The 27,804-nt window shown below is 38.2% G+C and overlaps 1 protein-coding gene across 10 annotated transcripts in view; it reads left to right on the top strand.

Annotated features, from left to right (window-relative positions):
• Nucleotides 1–27,804, top strand: part of FHOD3 (formin homology 2 domain containing 3) — a 378,395-nt gene that overhangs the window by 25,825 nt on the left and 324,766 nt on the right. For all 10 annotated transcript variants that reach the window (XM_064705593.1, XM_064705583.1, XM_064705585.1 and 7 more), the window contains exon 2: nt 13,847–13,953. In XM_064705593.1, coding sequence (XP_064561663.1) covers nt 13,847–13,953 — 107 coding nt within the window. The remainder of the gene's footprint in view (nt 1–13,846; nt 13,954–27,804) is intronic.

Consider the following 27,804-nt stretch of genomic DNA (forward strand, 5'->3'; position numbering starts at 1 on the left):
GTCAGTGCCCAAGTGGAGGCCAGTGGTGAGTGGTGCTCCTCAGATGTCGGTAATGGGACCAGCACTGTTCAACATCTTTGTTGGTGGCATGGGCAGTGGGATCGAGTGCACCCTCAGGACGTTTGCTGATGAGACCTAGCTGTGTCATGTGGAGGGAAGGGATGCCATCCAGAGAGACCCTGCTCCCGTGAGACCTCACTTGGAGTACTGCGTTCAGCTCTGGCCCCATCAGCATGAGAAATACATGGATGTGTTGGAGAGAATCCAGAGGAGGGCCACAAAGATGCTTAGAGGGCTGGAGCATCTTTCCTTTATAGACAGGCTATGAGAGTCAGGGTTGTTCAGGCTGGGGAAGAGAGGCCTGCAGGGAGTTCATACAGCAGCTTCCAGTATTTATATGGGGTGTAGGATACGGGGACAGGGACTTTCTCTGAGGTTCTGCAGCGATAGGACAAGGCAGAATGGCTTTAAATTGAAAGAGAGTAAGTTTAGATTGGATATTAGGAAGAAATTGTTTACAGAGAAAGTGGTGAGGCAGTGGGATTGGTTGCCTGGAGAAGTTGTGGATATGCCATCCCTGGAAGTGTTTAAGGCCAGGTTGGATGGGGATTTGGGCAGCCTTGTGCAGTGGAATGTGTCCCTGCCCATGGCAGGGAGGTGGGACTACATGATGCTTAAGTTCCTTTTCAGTGCAAACTATCCTATGAGTGTATAACCTATACTGAGTGCCACTCTATTGAACCAATTTAAATAATAGATGTTGGATGGCTGATGTCTTGAAACATAGGGGTTTTATTTGCTCTTAAGTACAAAAAATTAATCTTCCTATTCCTAAAAGTATTTAACTAGATTTGATATCTAAGCTTTGCTCTAATTATGAGCTTTATTGGCCCATTATGTAATGTTTAGAATGTTCACTTTTAAACAGTTTTGCATTTCCATCGGGCTAAAAGCATAATTAGCTTTCTTTTTGTTGGTGTTCTTGAGTACCATGATCCTCAATTACTATTTCCCTAAGCTATTCCCCAAGCTATAGTCTTTTTTTTCCTCTTAGGGCATCAGCTAGTCCTCCATGGTGTCTTTTAGAGTCTCCATGGTGTCCATTGTGAAGGAAAATAGATCAGGAATTTGTTATTGAAGCCATTATTTTCTACTTATTTTCCTGATGAATCAGGGAAATAAGTAGAAAAAAACAGGGTGATAAGAATGTAAGCAAAGAATGAGTATTGTTGAGATATGGCTGGTAGTGTTGCATTCATTCTTTCCCCACAAACCTATTATTTTACTTGTAACCGCATTGAACAGTGTGGGTTTTTTTTGTTTTAGTGTTATTCAGATGTTATCCTAATGAATTCAGAGGGGTTTTTTTGTTTGCCGGTTCTAGTCCAGACAACTGTTTTAAAGCTGAGGGTTGAAACTTCTTGGCAGCTAATCACACAAGGAAGAAATGACTGATTAAAAAAAAAAATGAAGCACAAATGCCAAAAAAATCCTGCTTAAGGGTAGAAAATGTGACTTGAGATCCTTTGTGCTTTTCTAAAATCTTGAAGTGAAGAAGAGAGTCTGCAGGATACTTGTATTTTCCCTATTTTTCAGTGTTCTTATATTGAGTTTCATTCTCATAAACTTTAATCTTGCTCTTTTAATGACATCCCAATTGATGTTTGGTTTAGAAACCACAAAGCTTTTAAGAGGCAGTCTAAGTATTAGGAAGAGTTGATGACTGTACTCATTGTAATAGTGTTAGTAGAGCAGATCTTTCATTTAAACCTCCAGGGTTCAGGCTGTGTCTGAAAAATGATTCTGTTGACAAATGTATGTTGTTCTCTTTGATAGTGTTGCCATACTTTATTTTCTTTTGTATTTCATGCAAACCCTTTTTGTGAATATGTTTAGTGTATTTTCTTCTATCTAAACTTATAGGTTTGTTCTAGTTTTTTAGTTTTGTTGTTATTGTTGTTGGGTTTTTTTAGCTTTCAGACACCTGATCAGAAGATTCTGAGTCAGAGTTTGATTATAACAAGACACTTTATTCTGGGCTTCTTATATCTTTTACTGGCTCAGTCTCTGACTCTCATGAACTCCCCATTTCTTTTGGCCCTCAAAGATTTGTGATTTTACTAGAATTGCTGTTGTTCCAGAACTGTTCCCTACTTCTCTTTCTCTGAAGCTGTCTTCTTTCCCCCAGGACCTTCAAGCTCTAGGTTTTCAAATGGCCTGGTGTCTTGCCCCTACCTTTCTCATTTTTCCTTAGTTTTGATTTTTCATGGAGAAGTGCTCATGGATGCAAATAACTTCTTCTATTTAATACTGATTTTAAGTACGTCTTATTGCAGGACTGACATTTCAGCTGCTCCATTTTTAAAAGAGTGGTGATGTGGGTCATATAGATGGAAATGCCATCTACACACAGTGTTATTGCTTGTCATCTTTTTTTTTTTTTTGTGGTATATTGTCTAGTAGGTGTTCAGCCAGTTATGGCAATGAAACCACCGCAGCCAAAGATGGGTAATTGCTTACTGTGTGCATTCCTGTATATCTGTAAATTGTGTGGGTGGTTCTGAAGTAGTCCAGTATTTTAGTTTTGTGATAGAATAGTGAGCTACCTGTGGTGTCCCAAATGCAGTTAGAATAGCAGTAGTATAATCCTTGTGTGCAAGATGGAGGATATCAATAGAAAGCTTTTACTCAAGGTTATGTGTTAAAAATAAGAGGCTGCAATTTATGCATTCATTTTCCTACATGACTACAAAAATCCTTTTTCAAATATGAAATACTTCAGTTTTCAGTTTAATAAGAGATGCACAAAAGACAGGTGGAATTATCATGAAGTAGCTATCATTTTGCCTTCCTGGACTACTACTTCCCTTTAAAATAATGATTTCTGAGATTTTAACTCATTGCTTTTCCTACACACAGATAGACACACTCTGAACAAAAGATTCCTCAGATGAAAAACTTCATTGAACCTAATGCTGTCTCTCCTCCTCTTCCTCTCACTTTTCTTGACCTATCTCCTTCTTTGAGATTATTTCCATTTCCTTGGATACCTTCACAGTAATTCCAGCCAAATGTTAATGGGAGCTTGTCAGCTGTAGGGATCCCCTATGTATCAGCCAAAAAGCTGTATATAATTTCAAATAAAGAATCTTGGTTTTATGGCATCTCTTCTTTCTGTTCAGCTGAAGATGTTCTTAATCATGAAGGTGAGGAGAGCCAGCTCTTCATCTTGGTTAGGAAAAGCTGAACACAGATGAGGAAAGTGATTTGAAAAACTAGATGCCAAAAAGTTTGAATAGATGTAGAGGTTAAGTTATTCTCATGCTATAGGTTTGTTATGTTTACTGTGAGAAAAATGTGGGGTTTTTTGAGTTAGAGATGTAGCTTTTTAGTCTAAATTTGACTTTGCTGAGTTATGTTGCCTAATTGGTTTGTGTGTCATCTCAAATTTAAGTAAATTAAAATGGTAGAATTAGGTGTGTTAGTTCCCCATCCCATATGCTATTGTCAGGGGTTTTTTTATGCAGAAATGCAATTATTTTAAATTTTTTCAGTTAATTTTTTTAGTTAATAGCAAACACTGCACTAAACACTAAATGAATTTAGCTGTCTTGTTCCATGACTATTGAGGTTTTGAGCAATCGTACACTTTCTAACAATGCCTATGTGGTTGCTGTTGGAAGCTGCGGTGTCACACTTGGATGCAGATGCTGTAATAAATTCTAAATTACTCTCTGGAAAGAACTGTGTTAAATGGAACTGCAAAGCAAAAGGTCTGACAGTCAGTGACAAAGCTTCCCAAGAATAGCAATAGGTAGGCATCCACTCATTATGTGTTCGCTGTGGTGTTGTCTGTATTTGAGACCTCTGAAATAGCAGTTTCAGAATTTTGAACTCTGAACTTCCTTTTGTTATTCTTAAGTCAAACCCATAATATTAATATAACAGCTTTCTGTGTTTGTTTTCAATGTCTTTGTTATTTCAGCAGAATATTTTTATTGGCAGTGTATTTTTCCAGTGGCTCTTGAGGATCTAATGTGGCATTTATGTTTCACTTCATGCCCTGTATTACCTGACCCCAGGAGTATTTTGTGGCGTCTACCAGACCAGAGATAAAAGCTGCTGTTTCAGACTAGGAGTGCAGGCCATGTTCAAAATACCACCACTTCGGTATCAGAGTAGCAGTTCCTTTTAAAATGATTGTGCCCTTGTGTCCCTACGCCCAGTTGTGCAGACCTTTGGATTATCCTTTGTGTGGAGGCATGGCTTGGTCAATGTGACTGCACATAAGCTCTGCAAAGTGAGCACAGTTTATGAAGTATTTTGACAATGGCAATTACTGTGCTAAAAATAAATCACATGAGCATTAGCATTAATGGCTACTTCTACAAGATATGCTAATCACTCCTAAAGGGCTGAAAAATTTGGGATACTGTTGTACAAGCTGGATTACTCATAATGTAAAGTTTAAGATCTAGGAAGTTATTAGGGGTCTTTCCATCAACCTCTAAATGGGTATGGAAGAGTGAATTTGGTAGAGTTTGGCAGCCATTAACTTGTGAGCATGGATGACTGAATGTGGCACAGTTGCCATCACCAAAAATGACCTTCTGTATAGCCCCTGTGCTTGACCTTTTAAAACTCTGACCTCACAGACGTATTGGTTTAGTTGGAATTTTAAAGGATAGATTTTTGTGTTGTTTTTAGAAGATACTTTGAGTTACAAAATTAGCTTTAAAAATGGAAAGTTATGAGGGAAGGAGTACAACTTAGTTTCAAGTAATTGCAGTAGAGCTGCTTGGCACACAGGGCTTTTAGATCAAGATAGTGATGGTGTGTGGGGTTGCTGCCATAGTTGAAAATGAGAGCAGTTTTTAGTGTCCACTGTTAATTTTGGGCAGTAACATGTGGCTTACTTACAGATTATTTGCTTTCCTTTTATCTCATGAATGTCAGGCTTTTTACTCAAGAAAGGTTGTGTAGCATCAGTCCTGGCCTAGGTACTTTGTTCTTTCTGAATCATATTGCCTAAAGTGATGATGACATGACACAGACCAGGTAGCACCTACTCACATGAGAAGGGACACATAAGAGAGCAGTTGCTTGTAACTGAAGTCAGATAAAGAATTTTTGCATTTGCTGTGATCTGTGGGATGCAATTAGACTATTGCTATTTTTTCTTAGTCTGTGACAACAAACAGTGACAGCAGCCATGTAATGTTTTAAAGTGCCACCAAAGGACCACTGTGTGCAGGTACAGAAAACCTGAATCTACCTATCTGTAATAAAATTTGAAAAACATATAAATATGGCACATTCTGAAAACAGCATGGTCATTCTCATGTGAAGCTTGGTCTTGGATGACATAGTATTAAATATTCATTTCTGCCAATCAATTTGTACTACTTTGCTTAGAAATATAAAATACCTTTGTGGTGGTGAGTAGGAAGAGCTGTATTTTCTGCTTTTTCCTGAGGAGTAATTGGTTTTATTAAAGAAGAGAGGATATGGGAATGCAAAGGGAAAACAGACTTGATGGCCCTGGCAACAGGATTCCCATTGTGTTGGAAACAGCTGAACCAGAAGGGAGAGTGTTTGAGAACTGCACAGCTTGAGCGTGTGAATGTGTCAGACTCGTGATGTGTAAAGCTAAACAAGGCTTTGGATTTAGAAAGGGAAAACTGAGCGTAAAGAAACTTTGATTTTCATCAATCCTACTCTGCAGAACATGCTGTAGGTGAATAAGGAGCGCACCACCACTAATAAGAACAATTGTAACCCAATCATGTTTAAATGAAAGATGACCTAAGACATTTGAGTAAGATCAGGATTTTCAGAGGCTGTGCCAAAGGCTAGAATTGAAGAAGGATTTTTATTTCCGCAGTTTGATACTGGATTACTCTAATCTCTCCCTCTCTCATTCCCTTTCTCTGTAAATTTTGGAAACAACCAAATGAACAAAGTAATCTGTCCAGTGGGTCTAGCTCGAATTACTGGAAATCTGGTGAGAGCTGGCTGTGATTCCAGTGAGTGACTGCAAATTTTAGTGGTTTTGGTGATTTGTACTAACACCAGTAAAAAAGAGTACCCTCATACTGTAGGGCCCTTTGTCCTATGAATGGAATCCTTGATTACTATTTGAATCCTTGATAAATGTTGGAGGTGTGCCTACTTTTATTTAAATAGAAGGTAATATGAACAGAATACTTGGTGTATCTTGGCACACAGACTGGCTGCCAACTTGGTAACACTTTGTTCGCATTTATCATAGATCTGTTGAGCTTAGAAGGGATCTTAAAGATCATTTAGTTCCAACCCCTTGCCATAGGCAGCAATGTCACCCACTAGATTAGGTTGCTTAAGGCCATCCAATCTGGCCTTGACTATTTTGATTGATGGCACATCTACACTTCTCTGGGAAACTTGTTAGAGTACCTTACAATTCTGAGTAAAGAATTTCTTTATGTAATTTGTAATTAGAATTTCTAATATGTAATTTAAATCTTTCCTCATGTTTAGAGTTGTTCTCCCTTGTCCTTTTACTATCTACTCATAAAAAAAGCTGCTCTCCCTTTCATTTACAAGCACTTTTTAAGTACTGGGAGGCCTCAGTGAGGTCTCCCTGGAGCCTCCTCTTCTCCAGGCTGAACAAGTCCAGCTGTCACAGCCTTTCTTCACAGGAGAGGTGTTCCAGCCCTCTGACCATCTTCATGGCCTTCCTCTGGAACCCTCTGATAGGTCCACATCTTTGGCTGAGTACCACAGAACTGGATGCAGTACTTCAGCTGGGGTCTCAGGCAGAGGTGGACAATCAGCTCACTCAATCTACTGATCATGCCATTTAGAGAGATTTGTTCAAAAGATGTTCTTCTGAATAGATTCTCAGGGCAGGGAGTTGGAGGTGAGAAAAGAGCGTTTCTCATGATTGTTTGTTGAAAAAGTACAACTCTGTGGTCTTTGAATAAACAGGGAAGAGGAGAATGGCTTGTGGGTCTGCTGTGCCTTTTTGATATGGAAGTAGGGTGCATCTGCCATTTTCCTGCCTTAACGTCTGCCAGCCTACTGCTGCCATGGGACAGAGACATTAAAACCAAGGAACATCCACTTGGATGTATACTGGTGCCTATCAAAGCCTACTGAAGGAAAACAGATTTGTGTGAGTTTGCGAGAGGAGGAGCATGCAGCAGTCCTCAGTCTGTGCAATGGCTCTGTTCTTCTCACACCCCTTGGGCTTGGTTTCTTGGTATTTCTCTTGGATTGTAAAAAGCTGAAGGCAATAGATGAAAACAATGACTGAATGCACATTTATATTTTTAAAATTTACTTTAATTTCTGTTACCTAACTAGCTTCTGAAAGTGGCAGCAGTCATTTTTCAGCACCAGGTAACTGGCTGATTCAACATCTTTTCTTGCTGCTCTTATTTTTTTCCCTGCTATTCTTTACTCCTTTTGGTGATGTACTTCAAGTATGAAATAAAAAAAATTAAAAAAAAAGAAAGAGCTTTCCTGTTGCACAGCAATAAGGACTTCCTTATGTTCCTTATGAAGAAAAATTACTCTTTCTGTGGGTCAGTGCTGGAAATAAGAAAAAAAAAAATCATCACTGGTATACTACTATTGATCTATTCTGAGTCTTCTTAAGCTTGGTATTCTTGTTTTATGAACTATCTTTGCCCCACAGGATGAGGAACTAGCCACTAGCCAGATATGGTTACCTGAGAAAGAAGATAACAAACTGAGCTTCTGCCCTATGTTCTTGACTTACTGGTAGCCTGTAAGAAACACTTGCATGAGTGGGTTGCTTAGGTTTCTCCAACCTGTATGTGTTTAATTTTGCAGATGGGTATTTTGCTGCTGAGGGCTCTCCATGTGCTGGTGAGGAGGGGGTGACCCTTGACTTATGGCCAGGATCCAGCTCTGCAGCTCTGACCTTGTTATGCTTGTTCCTGGCAATAACTGAAGCCAGGATAGCCTTATCCTTTTGTGTGGTACAGTTTCACCCCACAATGGGAGAAATGGCAAAATATAAAGGAGTAGAAAGCTCTGCTTTTGAATATTCTCATATTTTAACTTTTTAATCAAATGTTTATTTGCTTTTGCATAATGAATTGTGCTCAACTAAGTGAAACTTTAACCTGTGTAGGTATAAATATATAACAGTCTAAACATTGTTTGTAATCTTATGATCTTTTTATGCACTTCCTCTTCAGCTGTTTTAGATGCGTCTGTCAAATTTAGGCAATTGTTACTTTTTTTTTTTAACTGCAGGGAAAACTATCTAAAATACATGCATAATTTATATCCATATATATATATATATGGAACTGTTTGGATGGTGGTGTTTAGCTTTGTGTGCATGGTGCTTTCATGCTTTCCATTTTTTTTTGGCTGCAGCATAGGTACTGTAGTGTGTAGGTGGTGTGGATCAGTTACCACTGTGTGGATACCAGATACAATCTGAAAAAGTTCAAACATCTCTCTGTTCTTCTTCTAGAACTTTTATTACAGAAAGAATGGTTTAATTTAGTTGCTCTACTTACATGTCACGCTGTTGTACACAAACATTTGGTTGTCCCACTGTTTCTACATTTCTGGTTAGTTATGGAAAATCAGTGAGTAGCTAGTAAGGTCAGTGCTGCTTAAGAAGCCTTTTCCAGGTTCTCCTCTTGTTCAAATAGACAGCTATGAATCAGTGCATCAGCACCTAAGCAACTACTACTTCTTGGAACTGATCTGGTCATGACAGAGTACAGATCTTACCATTTCAGTATGAAACTGAAGATGATAATTAGCACATCAGTTACATTTTTAATGAGGATGACTGTGGAGAGATAGAATGTAAGAAAATAGTGCAGAAGGTAGTCTCACACCTGAGGAGTTGCAGCTGTACTAATCACCAAAGATTAGGAACAGGCCTGCCCTTAACAGGCCTCAGCTGTGTCCAATAAGAAGATGAGTGCTACAAAAGAGTGGGTGAGCTGGCTGAGGAGGGAGTTGGTTGGTTGTGTTGTGAGGAGATGCCCATGAGAAATCACTGAGAAGGTTTGGGAGCTTTGCAATATGATGACCACAGATGACCTGTGTGCAGACAGTCTTAATTTCAGCACTTATTTTGTTGACTCTTGCATGTGTTTTTGTTTCTTCACTTGTGTGAATGAAGCTACTCCTAGGTAGTCCCACTCTTTGTAGAGATTTCAAAAATTTCCACAGGGATTCAAAAATATACCATGGATGTTTTCCAAAGAAACTGTTCATTTGCAAAGATGAGAATGTAATTGAAATTAATTAATACATAAATTTTTAATGGTTTTTTCATACTATTTAATCCTTATACTAAAATCAAAACCCTTGAAGTTTTGTGGAAGACTGTTTATGGAGTAGCCCTGTGTGTGACTAAGCAAAGTAGCATTACTTTTGTCCCTTTTGATGGTGCTTATTTCTGTTTATGGTTCCACAATACTGGTAGTATTCTTTTAATGTGATTATAGGAAAGTTTGGAAAAGCCTACAGGATGAGTTCCATTTAAATGACTTGTATCACCCTTTTGGGTCTTCTTGGCAGTACCGTCAAGTGTCATGCAAAAAATGATAAACAATTTGAAGGGATGGGTTAGAGATTTTTAGAACAAATAGTTTTGTAAGATTTTGAAAACATCTTGAAGAATCTCACCTTTTGGCAGTAGTATAAATGAATTATACAGTTTAATAACAGAATGCAGATCAGAATTTTGAGGCTAGTAAGGAATACTGAACAGTTAAAGAAAATTATGAATAAAAAAGATTAAATAAGATAAATTCCCAAGAGCTGAATAGAAGTCTCATTCATGATGATGTAAAGCAACTCAGTTAAATCTTCTTTAAAAGATTGTTTGTAGGAATTCTGCCTCTTGATTTTCCTAAGACATGTTTTTTAATAAGGACTTCAATGGGAATTATGATCAAGCATGGAGAAGCACGTAATGAATGAGCTAAATGGCGCTATTTGTGGTAGTTTCCAGAGACAGGAGAAGTGATGTGCAGATAAACATGGGATTAAAGTTGAGCGGTGGGGAGGGACCAACATCCTGAACTGTTACTAATAAGCACTAATGAAAGAACATCAGCCATCCTTTGTGTTGAAAAATGCAGGCAATTTACTAATTAAAAATAATTAATAAAATTACTTATCTTTTTGTATTCTGCCTGTAATATATGTGCAAGTGAAGCTGGAGGCAGAGTAGCAAAGTGATCCTATATAAAGAAGATTTTATGAGTTTATTGCCGTAATACTTATCTGAACTTTTAAAGTGTTGTTTTGATCAATTCCATCTTTGTGTGTACTCATGAAAGAGAATAAAAAATCCCAACTTTTTGGCAAGACTCAGAATTAAGGGAAATAAAAGGTATTGTCATTTCTCTCATTACCATAACTTCTGTTAACAAATACAGCATGCAATGTACAGTGCCTTAAAGCCCGAATGAATACCGTGTTCAGCTGAAACTATGAAAATGAGATGAACATAGGTACAATGTACTATTCTTACTTATTTTGTCCATGAAGGACTTCCTGTTCCTACAGTGCTTTTTGTACACTAAAGTCACAAGATATTAGTAAGGCACAACTTCTTTTCTCTAATTATGCAGTATAAATGGAAATTGTGGGCAAATCTCCTAATCTCCATAGAGACAGCACAACATTTATCTAATTAGAAGTTTGCCTTTTGCCATTACTTTGAATAAATTAGCATTTCATTACATACCCTGAACTACTTGGAAAAAGTTTCCCAGAGTAGTATTTAGTCTTTCTTTTCTGAAGAGTGTATTTTGAATTAGTGTAGGTTAATAATCTCCTTTGTAACTGGAAAGAGGCAGAGTAGTACTGCTATTGTATTTTTAATATCAGAGGGTTGCACTTGCAGGGTCTTTGTTTTCTTTAATCCCTGGGAATCAGAGTAAAATCTTATGTTACCTTATTTAATGGCTTACTCCTTTACCAGGGAAAATAAAAAAAAAAAGGAAAGCAAAAAAAAAAATGGAACAAGTTTGAAATACAAATACCTCCTCTTGCTACCCTTTCTCCAGAGGTTGAACTTTTCTTTCAAATTGCAAAATTCACACTCTATCACTAATTGTAAATGAGCTTTTCTACAGTATTTCCAACGCAGCTAATTCAGAATACACTATTTGTCTTTCTTTCTTGTATATAAATCAGTGGCAGGAAACAGAGTGACTAAGTTTAGGTATTGACTGCCAGATAAGACAAGTGACTGCTTATTAGGCTTTTCCTGAACAGGTACTGAGAATCAAAGCTTGGATGGGAAATTAAAAGAGATAATTCATCAAGGATAGACTCTAAGTTATTTTCTTTCTAAGTATTAAAAAGAGCAGAAAGAAGATTCCTCAGAAGTGCTAAAGCATGGTAATTTCCTTGCCTTGAGTCACTGGCTGTTTCAGACCCTTGCTCACTCCTTCAGAGAGTCATTGGCTGACACCTGTGGCAGAAGATGGGCATGAAGTATGGTGTTAAATATTTGACTCTTCTCCAAGTGGCCTTTGCAGCAGGGATGTATGGTTACACCACCATTGCCGTGGTTGCCTTTTGTTAGACGGAGGCATGCAAAGAATCTGTCAGGTTGTTTTTGCAAAATCCAGAGGAACGAAACCATCTTCATTTTGGGTTCTTTGATTGTCTTGGCTTGAAAGACGTATCTGCTCGGGAAGGCAGGAGCGTCCCTTGGAATGGAGCATATGAACCCCCTCCCTCTGAATTATTATAATTTTGGAAATTAAGGGGCTTTCAGGCAAAAAGGCATGGGGATAGGAGTAACAGTTCTTTACTAGTGTGTATAATAAACAAACAACATCAACAACAATTACAGCATTAACAACAAACAGAACCAGAAAACCCAGTCCCAGCCTTGTGGCTGTTTCCCCTTTGGTGCAGTTACAGCTTTAAACAAGATTTGGATGGGTGAGGGGATAAAATCATGATCACTGAAGAGAGACCTGAAGGCAGCATGCCACTGTTTGACAGACAGTGTGCTAATGAGGTCCTTTGGTCTGCTGTCTTGTTAGTGGTAGGGGGTGGAGATCCATGCAGCAGCAATGGTTACTCGTGCTAGAAACTGCAGAAGCACTTGGGAATGCTCATGCAGGAATTGGAGCTTCTTCCCATGAATTGGCAGTGAGATTGATCACCCAAATGAAGTGCATCTACACATACACATGCAGCATGGGCAGCCAACGGGAGGAAGTGGAACCCATTGTGCAGCAGTAAAACTATGACATAGGGGGTTGGAAGTAGGTGATTAAGGTTCCTTCCAACCCAAACCATTCTGATTCTGTTACAAGAGGAAATAGCCTCAAGTTCCACCTGCATAGGTTTAGATTGGATATTAGAAATAATTTGTTCACTGAAAGAGTGGCCAGGTGTTGAAACAGGTTCTCCAGTGAAGTGGTGGAATTGCCATCCCTGCAGTGTTCGAAAGTCATGTAGATGTGGCATGGAGGAACATGCTTTTGTGGTTAACATTGAGACTCTATGATCACAGATGTCTTCTCTGGCCTTAATGATTCCCTGTTCCTTTTGGCTGTCAGACTGGATTTTGTTTCTAGTAGCACAGCACATCTGTGGCTTACAATATTTGTGAGCTTGGAAGCAGTTACAAAAGGACCCCCAGTGCAGTGCTGCACATGATGGTCCCAGCAGCGTGTCCAACTGGACTCACTGATGCCCATTTCTATGCTTCTGGGCTGGATTCCATGAGCAGATGGTCACTTACCTCCCTAGTGGTGAGGTAGGACAACCCTGTACATTCACTTGCCCCTTCGTAAATGTTGTCTTGTTCTCTGGGAAGGCTTTTTCCCTCATTATTTATTTGACACTGAGTTATGTCATGGTGAGAGAGGAGCTCATGTTCCTTTCTAGTTCTTCTCCCAGCTTCTTTAGTTTTCCCTCTCGATCACTAAGTATTTTGTTTTCCTGGTCAATGAGTTGGCCAGAGTTCTGGGATGATTCATCCTGGGTCTTCTATTGTTATGAGCACTCTGCAAATAAAACCCCAGAAAATTTCTCTTCTAAATTGGGTCAAATTTGCCTCTTTTTAACAGCTGGAACAATTAATGGAAAACAGAAAGGAAATAAAGATAGTTTATTAATGCCTCCCTGCCTCCCAGCATCATTGTGGGCAGATTTCTGCTTTCAGGTCTAGTCCTTGATTACCTCAGTACCTTTGTAGGAAGCTGGCACAGGTTTCCAGTCCCCCCTCACCCAGGGCCTAGGAATGTTGTTCCTGTACCTTCTGAGGCTGATTAATGCCTGGCTGTAAAAGCAGAATTCCAGAAAAATCTGTGATTTGCTTTACTGTACTCACCCTTTCTGTAGGACCCCAACTCTTGGCTGCCACATTTTGCATTGTCTCTTGGCTATATCTGTCCTCACAGAGGTCATTCAGTGTCTCAAAAAACAGCTCTTTCTCCCTTCTGTCTTCATCCAGGGGCTCAGAACCTTTACTTAAAACTCTACTGTAAGAACAGAGAACAGTAATTTATATCCTAAATACACATTGAAATTAACTTCTCTTTCTGTATTACATTTTAAAGGCTCCATGCTAAAGCCCTCTAATCTTCTTCTGTATGTTCTAATAAATTTCACTGTGTTAGTTGTGTTGATATTGTGACCAAGCATGGTCTAGGGAACATGGGTATGCAATTGAGTAAATTGCCAAAAAATTTTTCTTACCTGCTCCCAACATATTGTTTGTTTTAGGGAGATCTTGTCTGGGGATGTGGAAAATGGGAAAGCAATGTTAGAGGTATGTTTGAGAAAAAGACTGCTCTAATGGGATGGTCTGAATTTTGTTCTACAGCTTGATGACTGCACCCTGCAATTGTCTCATAATGGTACCTATCTGGATCTAGAATCCACCCTAGCAGAGCAAAGAGATGAACTAGAAGGTTTCCAGGAGGATGCTGGGTAAGTAAAGGTTTACTAATTTTTTATAAATAAGCATGTAGTTTACTTCATGTGTTCAGGTCCGCATGGAAGCGAAAAGATAAAAATCTTTCCCTTGTATGCCTGTCTGTCCCTTTGTATGAGTAAGAATTTTATGACTTCTCTCTCTACTTTCACTCCTACAGTTTGTCTAAAATATGACATAGTGTAAAGAAATCTATGAATATGAATATCTTGATTAGTCTAGTAAGATTTTATAGTTCTTTGAAAGTTGATAAATGAGGATGGTTTGTTTGGAGAACTCTGAGATCTTTCTTATGATATTAGTCATGTAGAGGATTATATGGGGGTGATGTTCCTGAAATTATAAATTCAATTTACTTTGCCTTGGTAAGTTAAGTCCTCCATTTATATTTTTGAAGAAAAGACCTGTATTGGTTTCTTCTTTTACTCCTGGAATTGATGGAACCAGTTCAAGGGATGGGTGTGCATGGTTACTTTTTAATATTCTCCTCTCTTGCTTTTTTCATATTTAGTTATTGCTGGCACACATGGATTGCTATGACACAGTTTCCATAATCATCTCTTTGAGAACTGAAAGTGAAAGCAGAAGTTATCATCAGTGTGTGTTGGTGTAAATGCACATAGGAGATTTGCTTTTTTGAAGAATTTACCTTTTATGGATCTTTCAGATGATTGTCTTACTTAAGATGTACAATGAATAGAAAGTCTAGATCTGTTTTTGCATTTCTGGTTACTATTGGATTGGATAGTTGTGGTTATTTTATGGGTGTGTTTAACTGAATTTTGAATTGGTCAGAGTTTGTTAACAGTAGGAGATACAACCCTTTTACTTATGCTTCTTCTCCACTTCTGATAGCTGTCTTGCCTTTGATGAATATGCCTTATAAATCTAAACTGTGCCTCTGAAGATTATTTTCTGTGGAGAAGAATTTTAAATAATATTTTCCAGGTATTCATTTGTGTGCATTTGTGTATGTCTTATTTGCCCCTACCAGTTTGGGGCATGTTTTATAACCATTATGAGATAAAAAAACTGTTCTGTTAGAAATCAGTTAAAAGAGAGTCTGTTGATAGAGCAACCAATACAAGCTGAACTGAGCTTCCTTTCCTATGCAATAGGAGTATTGAGTGTAGAAATTGATATAGTCTTCAGTTTTGTGCATAGATGATAAAAATCACTGCAAAGAACACCAGATTCGTATTTCCAACTAACTTTATAATGAGTTGAAAGCCATTAATTTAAAGGATTTTTTTGGGGGGGGTAGCAATACATTTTGAATTTGTCACATTTTTTCCCTTCCATTGGTGTCTCTGTGATCATTCTGATAATTTTAACTTCACTGCTAACACCACAGTAGCAATTTGGCACTGCCTAGTAATCAGGCAAGTGAGAGACAATTTGGTGCTTTTCCTGCCAGACTTTGCTCTTGAAATGGCAAACTATTGTCCACCTTGTTTTCTTTATCTGCTTCTTTTGGGCATGTAAAATCAATGATATGTGTTGTTCCTGAAACAATTATAATTTTCTCTGTGGTAGCTATCCTGGGGGAAAAAACCCAACAAAACAAAAAACATGGAACTGGTGCTTGAAGGTGAGGTTTCAAATGGATTTCTGCATTTCATTTTTGTCCATGTTTTGTGAGAAAAGAAGAGATAAACAAGACCCACCAGAGCTTTAGGAATCATGTGGGATATGCTTCTCTGTAGGACTTAACATTGTTACTTCATGGTAAATGCAGATTATATGATGTTATTCATAAAACTGGAATATTCTAGACTTAGGGTAGCAAATGCGGTCAGTAATATCTTCTTTGTCCTGTGTTTCTAGCAAATTAAACTCCATTTTTGGGCCTTGCAGTTCTGAGAACAAAACACTGAGCTGGAGTGCTCCTGAGCTGGAGCTTCTGGCTGCAGACATTGGGAGCTTAACATCAGGCTGCTGTCTGGGAGGGACTGGCTGCAGAAACCATTTAGTCTCTCTCTGTTTCTGTCTGGGTCATTTCAAGGTCCTGCTCTTAATCTTCAAAGCTTTTAATTTTCTGAGATTAGGCTACCTCAGGACCTGCCTTTCTGCCATGCCAAAGCCGCTGTGCTCATCAGGGTCACTGAAGCTTGCTGAACTCTGAGTGAAGGCTTTAGTAGCTGGATATTCATGGCATTTTTAAAATTTCAGAACCTTAGCTGTGGAAACTCCTACTCAAAATGGCCAGAATGTCCTATAATCTGGCTGGTTTTAGCATCTTTTTGCTAAAAGTTCCTGTTCATCCTGGGCAAAATGATGAAGATGTTCTTTTTAAACACTGTTGAGAGGCGACTTGTAAATAAAGCAAAACAAGCAGAAAGCAAAGTCTTAAAAAAATTTATTGGTTTGAGAGGCTGTAGGTATTTGCTTTCTCTGTGAGGGATTGGATGAGCATAGTGAAAACATGAAGGATTTTTCTTCAAAAGGAAAGAAGAGAATGATGGCAGTTGCTGGAGGTTTATGATATGTGTATCTGTAAACAACCTGGACAAGAAGCATATGCATTCATGCAATTTGAAATGAATGCTATTCTGTTACTGAATATAGTGAAAAGAGGCTTTTTGTCAGTTGCTGTCCACTCCAGCAGAATGGAAACTTTTATCTAGTGAAGGAGAAAAGCCAACACATGTGGCCTTTAACTAAAACATGGGTGGGGATTGGGTGGATTTCTGGTCTCCACAGCTTCACCTGCTGCCATTTGCACCCTTGAGAATAGCTGTGAGATTCAGGAGAATCAGATTGCTTTTGTATGGGGGCTGGTTTTGGAAGAGCCAGGATGAGCACCTGGCCCAGTAATGAAGCTTGCCCTACAGAAGGTGTTGCGACAAGCAAAAGGGTCAGTAGGAGCATGTAGGAAAACAACCTTTCTTTTCAAGTCTGGATTGTGTTCATGGCTCACTTGCTTGTTGGATTGCTTAGCTGTTTGGCTTTTTTCTCTTGCTTCCAACAGAAGTTACTTGATGGATGCTTCATTGTGTAGGGTAGTACACAATGGAGGTTGTTTAGGCAGGCTGGCTACTTTAAGGTGTTGGGGACAGGTAAAGCTCCTTTGCTTGGCTTCCTTGGGGTTTTACAGAGAAAGCAAGAATAGTCAAGATGCTGTTGTGTTTAAATTAGCATATAATTGCTCAAGCTCTCTTTGTGGATATGTCTTAAGAGGCTATCATGGGAGCCCACAAGGTAACACTGCCCTAAAATGAAGAACAAGAGTTTTTTCAGGTAGTATGCTAGGAGCAGTGAAAATTTTTTCAGAGAATGTTTTCAAGACTCCTGTTCAGCAGGAATTCTTTTAAAGTACTTCTCATAAATGGCTTCAGCACTGATGTTTTTGCATTCCTTCTAGACACCCTATCTCAAGCCATTTTGGTTGGGTGAGTCCCATGATAGACCTTTTTCCTCTTGATGGTGCTATTCATCCTGGTCTTCATTCAGAATCTGTTGGAGACAGTGGAGTCTGGCAAGGATCTCTAACATTCTTTTCCTGCTTATGTACTGTATTTTTTCCCATTTAGACTTTGCAAATAGCACAATTGTGAGAACGAAAACTTTGTCACTTGTTTACATAAGAAAGTTGGGGATGCATTTGAAAGTTAATTTAGTTTTTGTCTTACAGAAATGGTGTGGCTTATTTCTTGAAGCAGTACTGAAATCTAGCAGATTGTGTGCTGATTTCGCATTAGTTTAAACAGAGTTTGTGTTTGTTCATGGGTGGAAAATGATCTCAACTTCTGATAGCTTTCTCTCCGTGTTTTGTCTTAATGTCACTTTTATGTTTCTCAGTGGAACAACAAGAAAAATAAGGGAGGTATCAGGGAAAGATTGTCATTGCATTGTTACAAACAGAAGACTGTGACTACTTAGTGACATCATTTACTCATGTTTTATGCCGAAATACTTTGATTTCTCTGATATTTAGCTATTATGCTGAATCTGAAAAATGCAATTGATAGTAACAATTAAAAGCATGCAACAAAGCAAGAAAAACACTCAACAAAAGCACAAGAAAAACAGCTCCCTAGAAACATCAAACTAAAACACCTGGGCTGAGAGGTTATGATAATTTTTTGGAAGGTGTAAGAATTTCTAGGCTAGCACTATTTCATTCTGTAATGTATCAGATTGAGATGTTGAACCGCATTTTGATGTGGATGTTTTGCTAAAACTTTACTGTTGCAGAATAAATGGTGATACAGATGAAAATTTCACTTTCCTAAAGAAATACATTGGATGAGTAAGTTGATGCTGTTCTTAATTACCTCAAAAGATTGAGGGCAATAACTGTTACCACCTGTATTTCCAAAACTTTATGCAGCTTTTTTGCTTCTTAATCCTGATACAATTTCATTGTTTATATAAAAAAATAATTAGGTAAAATATGGAAATGAATCTTTAGGTGGAACTGTAGTAATTAATTTTCATAGTTATCTTGCAATAACCATTGACAGCAAAATGAAATAAAATTACTGGTCCCATATGGTTTCCCTGTTTAGAACAATTGGCAAGGCATCTCTGAGCATTCCTGCTTCCAGAATATGTAATCAAAATAATTACACAAATGTGCGTATATTTTGTAGGGCTGAAAAAAGAGACATGTGACTTTGAGGGATGTACTCTGAAAGCAGGATGGAGGCCATTAACAGTTGTAAGTTCCACCATGAAAATTATTCACCAGTTATGAGATTTCTTATCAGTGGATCTTCTTGACACAGTATCTTGTGAAGAAATGATTGACAAATTAGGGTTCCTACTAATAGTAAAATGCTACTGCTTTTGTAGTTAAGAAATAAATACTGATTTGTGAATATAAAATGTATTTAGAAAACAAGCATCTTTAAAATAATAACGAACCTGAATAAATTTTACTGCAGACCAAGGTTTGTTTTCTTACCTAGTTTCAGCTTTAAAGGTGGCTTGATGATATAAAAGTAAAGCTCTTCTGCATATATTGAGGCCAGAGACTGCAAGCCACTTTGCTCACACCAAAAGACACAAAATGCAAAGTCTATGCAAGCTTTTGAAAATAAGCTGTGGTGCCCTGTTTAGGTGTGTGCTGTCTAGGAGGGGTCTGGAGTGTGACAGTAAGCACAGAAATTACAGTGATCACAACTTACTGTGTGTAGCAGAAGTCTGGAGATGTCAGATGGGGGTGCAGTCTGTGCACCTGACAGCTTCTTCCCAGTCTAGATGGAGAACCTTCAGGCAAGTAGCCTACAAAAAAAGAGTTGCAATACTGAATAGTGTTAACTTTCACTGATGTGCTGAACATGTCCTTCAAAGGGAAGCAGAGTTGGTTTTTCTCTTCTCCAAGTGCCCCAGTCTTGGAAACTGTACTGCATCCTTCCAACTGTGAAGGAGCCAGCATCCATAGTAGGGGCTCCCCTGGCTTGGACAAGGAGGCTTCATGAGCTCTCAACCCTCTGTGTGATTTTGGTTTGGGGTTTTTTTTGAGGGTGTTTAAATGTTGGGGTGTTTAAGAGCTTGATTCATTATTCCACAGCTTTTGTTTCTCAATACTGCAGCAGCTGTGTCTCCTTCTCTCCCACTTTGCCTCAGAGTTTACTCAGTTGTAAAGGGAAAAAAAAAACTACATTTGTACCAAAGTACCTGTGGAAACATTTGAAGGTTTGCTGGTTTTGAATTTAGTGATTACTGCTGGCAAATGAATGCAATGAGTGCTTTTATTGAAAAATAATTTCCACTAAAAATGTATTGCAAAAATACTGTTGTGCTTAGTTGTCTCCCAGCCTGTTACATACCAAATGAAGTGCCAAACCAAAAAGCGTGTGAATAATTCTTACAGTTTTTGCTAAGACAACTTTTTTTAAAGACAGCCCAATTTGGCATTTGGATTTGCATGTGAAAATAGCTGAGAAGTCCAGTATTTTTTGGTGGAAACTTAAATAAAAACAGCTTATGGAAACAGCTGATGCCAGATGTTCTATTTAAAACCATTTAATTTTATTAACATTGAAGCTGCTTAATGGCTGTGTTTGCACTCTGTCCTCCTCCTCGATGATGAGGCTGTGAGTGAGTGGCTCTTGAGGCTCAGAAATGTGTTTCCCTTCAACTTGTGAGGAGGAAATCCCTTCCTCTCTCCATAAATAGATCATCTGCAGGGCTTCAGGTAAGGCTGCCAGAAAGTGCTGCAGGGCTGCTCTGAACTCCTGTTGGGAGTAGAACCACTGATTTGGAATCCAAACCTGGAACAGTACCAGCACCGTGGGCGCTCACTGCCAGTCTGCAGGGGCAAACCAGTGTAATATTGCCCAGTGTGTGGGCAGCCAAGGGAGTTTGTGCTGGGTAATTAATAAAAGCTGTGAATTAGCTACACTTCCTATTCCATGGCAACTGTTCCTGTATGTGCTCCTACCCAGCGGTAAATGCAAAGGTCTGTATAAGCAAACTCAGGCTTGCTTTTCTCCCATGGGAATCCATTTGTCTCTGTGCTTGGTGTGTGGTGTGTTTATTTGGTTTACCCCTGACTAAACTAAGGTGGTAATCTGCTTCTGATAAAAATAAGTGTCTCCATTTAACCTCCAGTTGTGAGCTAACAGCTTAAACTGCTGCAAATCTGTGACTAGCCCAGGATCTCCGGTAATGAAGCCATGAAAATTAGTGAATACTGCCAGGGTTAAGACCACAGCAGTGCAGCAAAACAGTAGTTTATTTTACATTTACTGCTCAGTAATTGTGCTTGCTAGCAAAAGCATTGATGGCCCAGCAATAAATGTAAAGCCCATTTCCAAAGTGGAATTAATATGGAGAAATAAGTGGTCTGTGAACAGTGTTTTATATTTTAAAATTTGTATGTCAGGTTAGGAAGAAGCCCTTGCCAAATATGATACTAATGGAAAACTTGCAAAAGAAGAAAGAGACACAGAGTAGTATGTTGATCAGTGCAAAGTAAACTTTATTTTTATGTACTTACATAATCATATGCATGTTCTACTGCAAGGTAGGAGAGCTTTTAAATGGTTCTTGCTGAGTCTGGTTAAAATGGTCGCATTCTGATAAAGTGTAAATGAGTAGGACATTGCTTTGAAATGTGTCGTGCTGCTTTGGATAATATCTGCTTTACTTTCTTTAGTATCATCAATTAAATTGGAAAACCATACAAGATGAGGGTTTTTCCCTTAAGGTAGTAGAGAATGATTTCTAGTAAAAGGGAAATGTTTGTGGAAAGTTCTTAGAACTATTTTTTACAAACTGAGTCAATTTTTTTCATTTTTTTAAATTATTAAAAAAAGGTGCCTCTTTTGGAACTGTTAGTCAGATTAATGTCAGGTATCAGGAGCTTTTGTAAGAAAAAAAAAATTATTTAGGTGCTGTTTGTTTCTGCTCTGAAACTATGGAACTTCATTAGAAGTTGGTAACAAAATCACCAAGTGGGTCAGGTTGGAAGGGACCACAGTGGGATTTCTAGTCCAAACTGCCTGCTCAAGCAGGGTCATCCGAGAGGCCATTGCACAGGATTGTGTTCAGCTGGTTCTTGAATATCTTCAAGGAAGGAGACTCCACAACCTCTCTGGGCTACCTGTTCCAGTATTTGGTGACCTGCACAGTAAATAAGTTCTTTCTTATGTCCAGGTGGAATATCCTGTGTATCAGCTTCTGCCCATTGCTCTTGTCCTATTGCTTTGCACCGCTGAGCAGAGCCTGGATCCACTCTCTTGACACCTTTCCTTCAGATACTGACCTACGCTGATGAGATCCTCTCTTGGTTGCCTCCTCTGGAAGCTGAACAGGCCCAGCACCCTCAGCCTTTCCGCATAATATGTGCTTCAGTCCCTTAATGATCGTTGTAGCCCTCTGTTCTATGTGCTCCAGGAGCTCTGTGTCTCTCTTGTCCTGAGCAACCCAGAACTGGACACAGCACTCCAGATGTGGCCTCACCACGACTGAGTAGAAGGGCAGAGTCACCTCCCTTGACCTGCTGCAATGCTCTTCCTAATCCACCCAGATCACTCGCAGTGGTCCAGAACCAAAATGCTGGGTCCCACAGTGTGGCTGCGAGCACTGGAAGGACTCTGCCTGAAGGTGTGGAAACATCAAGTGACTCAGCTGTTGGAGGATAATTTATTTTACTTTCCTCCTTGCCCTTGTCCTGTAGGTTTCCAGTTCTTCTAACCTTTTTTCTCCAAAAATCCAGATATTTCAAAGGCATCTGTTTCTCCAGGTGTGAAGAGGTTTTAAATGAAAATCTTCATGTAATGTGAACTTCAAGTACGATGACAGCAAAACCATATGGCCAGAAATTACCTGATGTAAAGATTCCTGGGAGGAATGTGCAGCCAGAGCTTGACAGTAACTGACAGCAGTGGGAAATACATAAGCCAAGAACTGGAAAGCATTGGTCAAGAGATGTGTTATCTCTGAAGAGGAACATTATGCAAGGTTGACAAAAAATGTGGAAACAATGCTTTTGGTTTTGTACTTTATCCAGAAACAATATTATTGTTAAAATTGCTCTTCTAATGCAATTCTCTTCACTCTTTTCCAACTCATGAAGTTTGTGTTTTCTTAATACAAAAATCTAAGATGGAGATTTAATTGAAAATGCAATCAGTGTTTCACAAAATGACAGGCTAAACATCCCACTCAAAACAATTATGGATTGAACTTTTGGGTCACTCAAAACAATTATGGATTGTACTTTTGGGTTGGGAAAGGACGTAGTTTTGTTCATGAATGACAGCTCTTGAAAAATGGGTATTTTCTGACTGTGAAGGCAGCAGTCAGCTCTGAAATATTTGAGGTGTTGTTGGAAGGTTTTTGTTTTAATGTGTGGAAATTAAGCCATTAACAAGTGAGAAAGAGCCAGCATGATGATTCAGAAGGTATGGGGAGGAAGTGGAGAGGGAATTCTCACTTTCCAGCTTCTGACGTTTGCTTGCATGTAAACTACTAGAAAGGACAAATGGAACAAATGTTTGCCTCATTTTGAACTCATTGCCTTTTAGAGAGTGTAAAAGAGATTAATTATCTTTTGGCAAAAAGGGTTACCTTGTGGTGAGGTATGCAGAAGACTGCACCTTTTACCAACATTAATAATAAATAATTTGTTGATATTCACGTGGTTTATAATGCATACTTGATGAATCCATTGATTGTTTCACTCCACACTTTTGAGTTTCTCATTTTCTTCCCCCTTCTCCTTCTATCCTATTTTGTTTCCATTTAAAAAGAGGGGGAAAACAGAAGGAAAAAAAAAAAAAAGAAAATTGGTAACCCTGCCTAGTAAATGTGCTTATGAAGAGTTAGGGGGACAAAAAAACCCAGCACCTCATAGTGACAGTTATAGGTAGTCCTTATTTGCACAATTATACAGACAATGGTGTGTCAGCCAGGATGCTCTTCCACTCACTGTCATTCACATGGTGGTGGTTTATAGGTTTTTAGTGGGAATGAGACTGTTATTTGTTAAAATCATGTTGACAAACACAGAACGCAATATTAGAGTACTCTGCAGGGAAAACACATACAAATCTGAGCATACTATGTTCTTTTGGTTACTATTTCTTGCTTTAATAATTAGTCAAATTTTGCCATCCTAATTTTTGCTTAGAGAATATGCTGGGATTATTTCTACTTGGATTAGTAAAGTTTTAATTATTATGTTTTGGTTTTTGTTTTTTTGTTTTTTTTTTTTTAATGCAGACTGAACAGACAGGAATGGTTACTATCTGTTTATTTTTGTCAAATGATTGTTACTTTAGTAAATTTGTCATGATGCAGGAATGCTATGAATAAAACCACTCTGCAAAATAATTAGATAACTTGCAAATGTATTACACGAACAGGATGTAGACACGTTCTGACTTCACACTAATTTTTTAGATGGAAAAAATGAGGTAAGAGAGAAAAGCCCACTGGCTTACTTCCTGTGAGGATGAGTGTGTGTGTTTGCCTCATACAGCCTGTCAGGTACCAGAATAGGTTGCTAATGCTGTCATCCATTTGAAGGGTATTAGCATGTAAAAGACTTCTTTTTAATTATTGATATTATTTCCTGAGCTCCTCTGCTTCCATTATTCAATGGCAATAACATGACCTTAAACATGACGTTTGGATAATAATCACCTAAGAACTTCAAAAAGGTTGCTTGCTTGGATAAGATTTTCGGATGAGTTTCAGGGAGATTCTTAATTCCACTCTCCATGCACATGTGCACTCTCTCACTTTAAAAAGACTTGGCTCTTATACAACCTTTTTTTTTGAAGTGTCAGAATTTTTTTTTCCATCTCTTGAATCTGCAGTTGACTGGAGAAGCATATCATAGTGGAATGGCAGTCAAACTGTATCTTAACAGCTTTGAAATCAAAGCCTAGGATTTGTGCTGTCTGATTAATAGCAGGTTAAAAAACACTTTCCTTATTGTGTGTGTGTGCTGGCTTGCAGATTTTTTTCAGGGAAAACCCGATAGACTCAATTGCTTGAACTCTGGCAAAAATTTCATCCTTTATGCATTCAACAAGGAACAGTTTGTTTTCCATTGCTGCTGTGGAGTATCTTAAACTGAAGTAACTGTGAGGCAATAACCCATTGCAGAAGCATTTTCCACTCCCTAAACGGAGTGTGCGAGTGAAGATGGAAATGGATGGGTTCTAAAATGAAAAAGCAGAAGCCATTTGCAAAAGTAATGCACTCTAGAGCAAGTCTCTTGCCATGTGTTTGCTTCCGATGGTGTACTGTAGCCTAGGTTTCTTTTGTGGGCATCAGTGATTCTTTGTTGAGCTCAAGAGTTGCTGGATGCTGTTCTCATTAAGCTACTTCTGTTGGAAAACATGGATGTGATTATTGGAGATGGTTAATAGCCCACAAAGAAACCTGAGTGCTATGAGAAGCTGTAACAAAATGTGAAGCATGTGTTGTGCATGTGTATTTTGAAAGCAGCATCTGTGCTAGATAGGTTTTCATAATGCTTAGATTGTTACATCAGGCAGAATTAGCTACAGAATTGTTATAGGGTAAATTGTCAGGTTAGGCTGATGTTAAATGCTGTCCAAGTCTGGAAATAGTTTGTGTTATCAGGTTGAAGTTAGTTTTCCATCCAGCATCTGTCTTCTTTGGGATAAACGGGCACCAGCTCATGGTGTTAGTTTAGCTGGGTTCAGTAACCTGATGTGTTTGCTTTGGTAGTGGTTCTGAAGGGTAATGAAAAAATCATCTGGTTATTTCAAGAGAGCCTTGGTGTCAGGTAAATGTGTGCCTGGATCATCTCATTCCCTCTGGTTCAGATTTGGCCTTCCTGTGAGTGATTGACTGATACTGCACTTCATAGCAGTGTGGAAAACTAAATATGGGGAGAGCTGGAGGCTAGGGGAGCAGCAAACCTTCCCATCTAATAACAAATAATGAAAATACAAGGTACCTATACTGTTTTCCAGTATATGATTTTATTTTCCTTGATTTGGTTAAACTTAGGAGGGCAAACCTGTAGGTTTTGTGTATTCCACAAGTTAAAAGCAGGCTGCCGCTGGGAACCACTTGCTCTTTACAGTGCTCCTCTAAAGTAGGGTGAGGAGGGGCCTCAGCTGTGCTGTTAGCCCAGTGCAGGGGGAAAGGTAAGGTCTGTCCTCTGGACCCCCATTCTTACAATCCCTTTACTGTTATTGTCTGTTTGAATTGAAACGTCTAGTATTCATTTTCCACCATATCTAGGCTGTATTTCCAGAATATTGACTGGGATATGAGGGAAAGGACACTCATTAAATATCCAAACTTCTATGTGCACAAACAAGCTACTTTGTAATTCTCAAAGGTTTTGCATAATTGTACTTTCTAGCACAGCAAATGATTTTTCTCTCTGAGTTATCATCAAGAATTATTGGTGTCTACAACTGACTGATAACACTAATCTTAATGGATGAAATCCCTGCTTGGAACAGCGTACAATGAGAGTCATGGGAATATGCTACTTGAAAATTGCTCTGAGGGTAGGATAAAGTTACCTATTATAATCTGTTTATTTATTTTTAAAAAGTCCCAAAAAATCAGAGTTACCCCAAAAAGGTGCATCACTCTTAGTTGCTGCGTTGCTATGTGTGTAGCACTGCATGAAAGATTAAAATTCAAGTTTGCCTTTATGGGATAATGTTTTTTTAAATACTTTAAATATTTCTGAAATAGAAGAGTGTACAGACCCTGGTTAAGAGCAGAGATTGAACACTCTACATTAACTGAAAAGATCCAGAAGGTTGGTGAGCTTAAAATCATGGCTTCTAACAGCATTGTACAGCTTCTGCTTATGAAGGCCTTTTCATGATCGAGATGTCTGCAACAGATTTTATTTTTTGAGCAAATACAATGACGAATAGTAAGTTTACTTGTCTGTGCAACTATAGAGTGTCATTAAAACCATTGCAGTTTGTCTGCTGCTGTGCTATACAACTGTAGCTTTGTCAATGGTTGTCAAGTATTGTGTAGAAAGCAGAACAGGAGGAGCCCAGAAGGACATAGCGTGGCCTTTTGTAGAATTAACACCTTTAATCTAATGAATTTTCTTCATTAAGTTATTAAACAATCATTAAGAAAGTTAGAAAAGTGATTTTTCTACTTCGGTTTTAAATGATAAAATAATGCATTTTCAGAATCTAGGGATTTTTTGAAGCTAATTTTTTTAAATTGAAATATCTAGCCCTTTGGAAGAATATTAGGAAGTCTGAATAGTTGCTTCCTGAAAGAAACACTGAAATAGAAATTGTATGTTAATTGATCTATTCTCCTATTTTACAAAGATGAGCTTTGTCAAGCAATGATTGTGGTCTGTCTTGCTAATAACCTTAATGAATCCTTATTAGATATTTACATAAAAGTCCCATTTTTCATTCCAGCAGGTCGTTAGTGTAGGTCTGAGAAGAAAGATGTCATGTCTTAATAAAATAAACTCTCTTAAAATTTCCTTTCAAAGTGTCCTTGAAACATTAAGAGAAGAGTGTTTGTTTGTTTCTTTTAATGTGTGATTTTAGTGGTAAATGATTATTACTTTGTTAATGCTTTTTCCTTTCTGTATCCCTAATGAAATTCTTAGTATATTTCATCTGGTCAAAGGATTGCTTAGCTCAGACATAGGCTTTGCTTCAAAACAAGTAACTGTTTAAGACTGTCAATTGAGGTACTATTTTCAAAATGTCACTTAAATCAAGACTTGAAAACGTATAATTGAGGGAAACTATTTGTAACGTGGTCTAAAAACAATGACAAAATAAAACATTTATATTCGATAAGACAGGCCCTCAGTGAACTGTTGGCATTTACTTTAATTTATTAGAGAAATTGAATATAGAACAAGTTTTGTGTCTTGGTAACTCCAAAGATTAGAAGTTAATCTTACAGCAATAATGATTCTGATCTCAATACAGGTCAGCAGAATGCTATTTCAGGACAGTATGTGAAATTTACGTACTCTTCTATTGCTAAATTTCAGTTATTACATTAACTCTCTTAAATACTTACTGGATTTTTTTTTAATAAACAGTAGCCAACTGCACTCACTGAAACTTTTTTTTTAAAGACATATCAATAAAAAGATAAGCCTTAGTTAAGAGTAGATTATGAACTTTGTTACATGTCTAGACTTTGTTTGGAATAAATGGACCTTTTTTGTTGGAAATAGTCTTCTGTGTATTTTTGAACCTACATTGTTTTTAATTCAAATGGCTTGTCTGTCCTGTGGTACCCCCCTTCCCTGTCCTGATATCATGGCAAGCTTGCCTACAGGCATTCTTTCTAATAATATTTGGCCAGTAGTTCATGTGTCTGTAAAATCATGGATGGATTTCAAGTTAGCCTTTTTTTTTTTTTTTTTTTGAATTTATTATTATGAT

This window comes from Zonotrichia leucophrys, chromosome 2 (assembly GCF_028769735.1).
Source record: "Zonotrichia leucophrys gambelii isolate GWCS_2022_RI chromosome 2, RI_Zleu_2.0, whole genome shotgun sequence".
In the NCBI taxonomy this organism is placed as follows: domain Eukaryota; kingdom Metazoa; phylum Chordata; class Aves; order Passeriformes; family Passerellidae; genus Zonotrichia; species Zonotrichia leucophrys.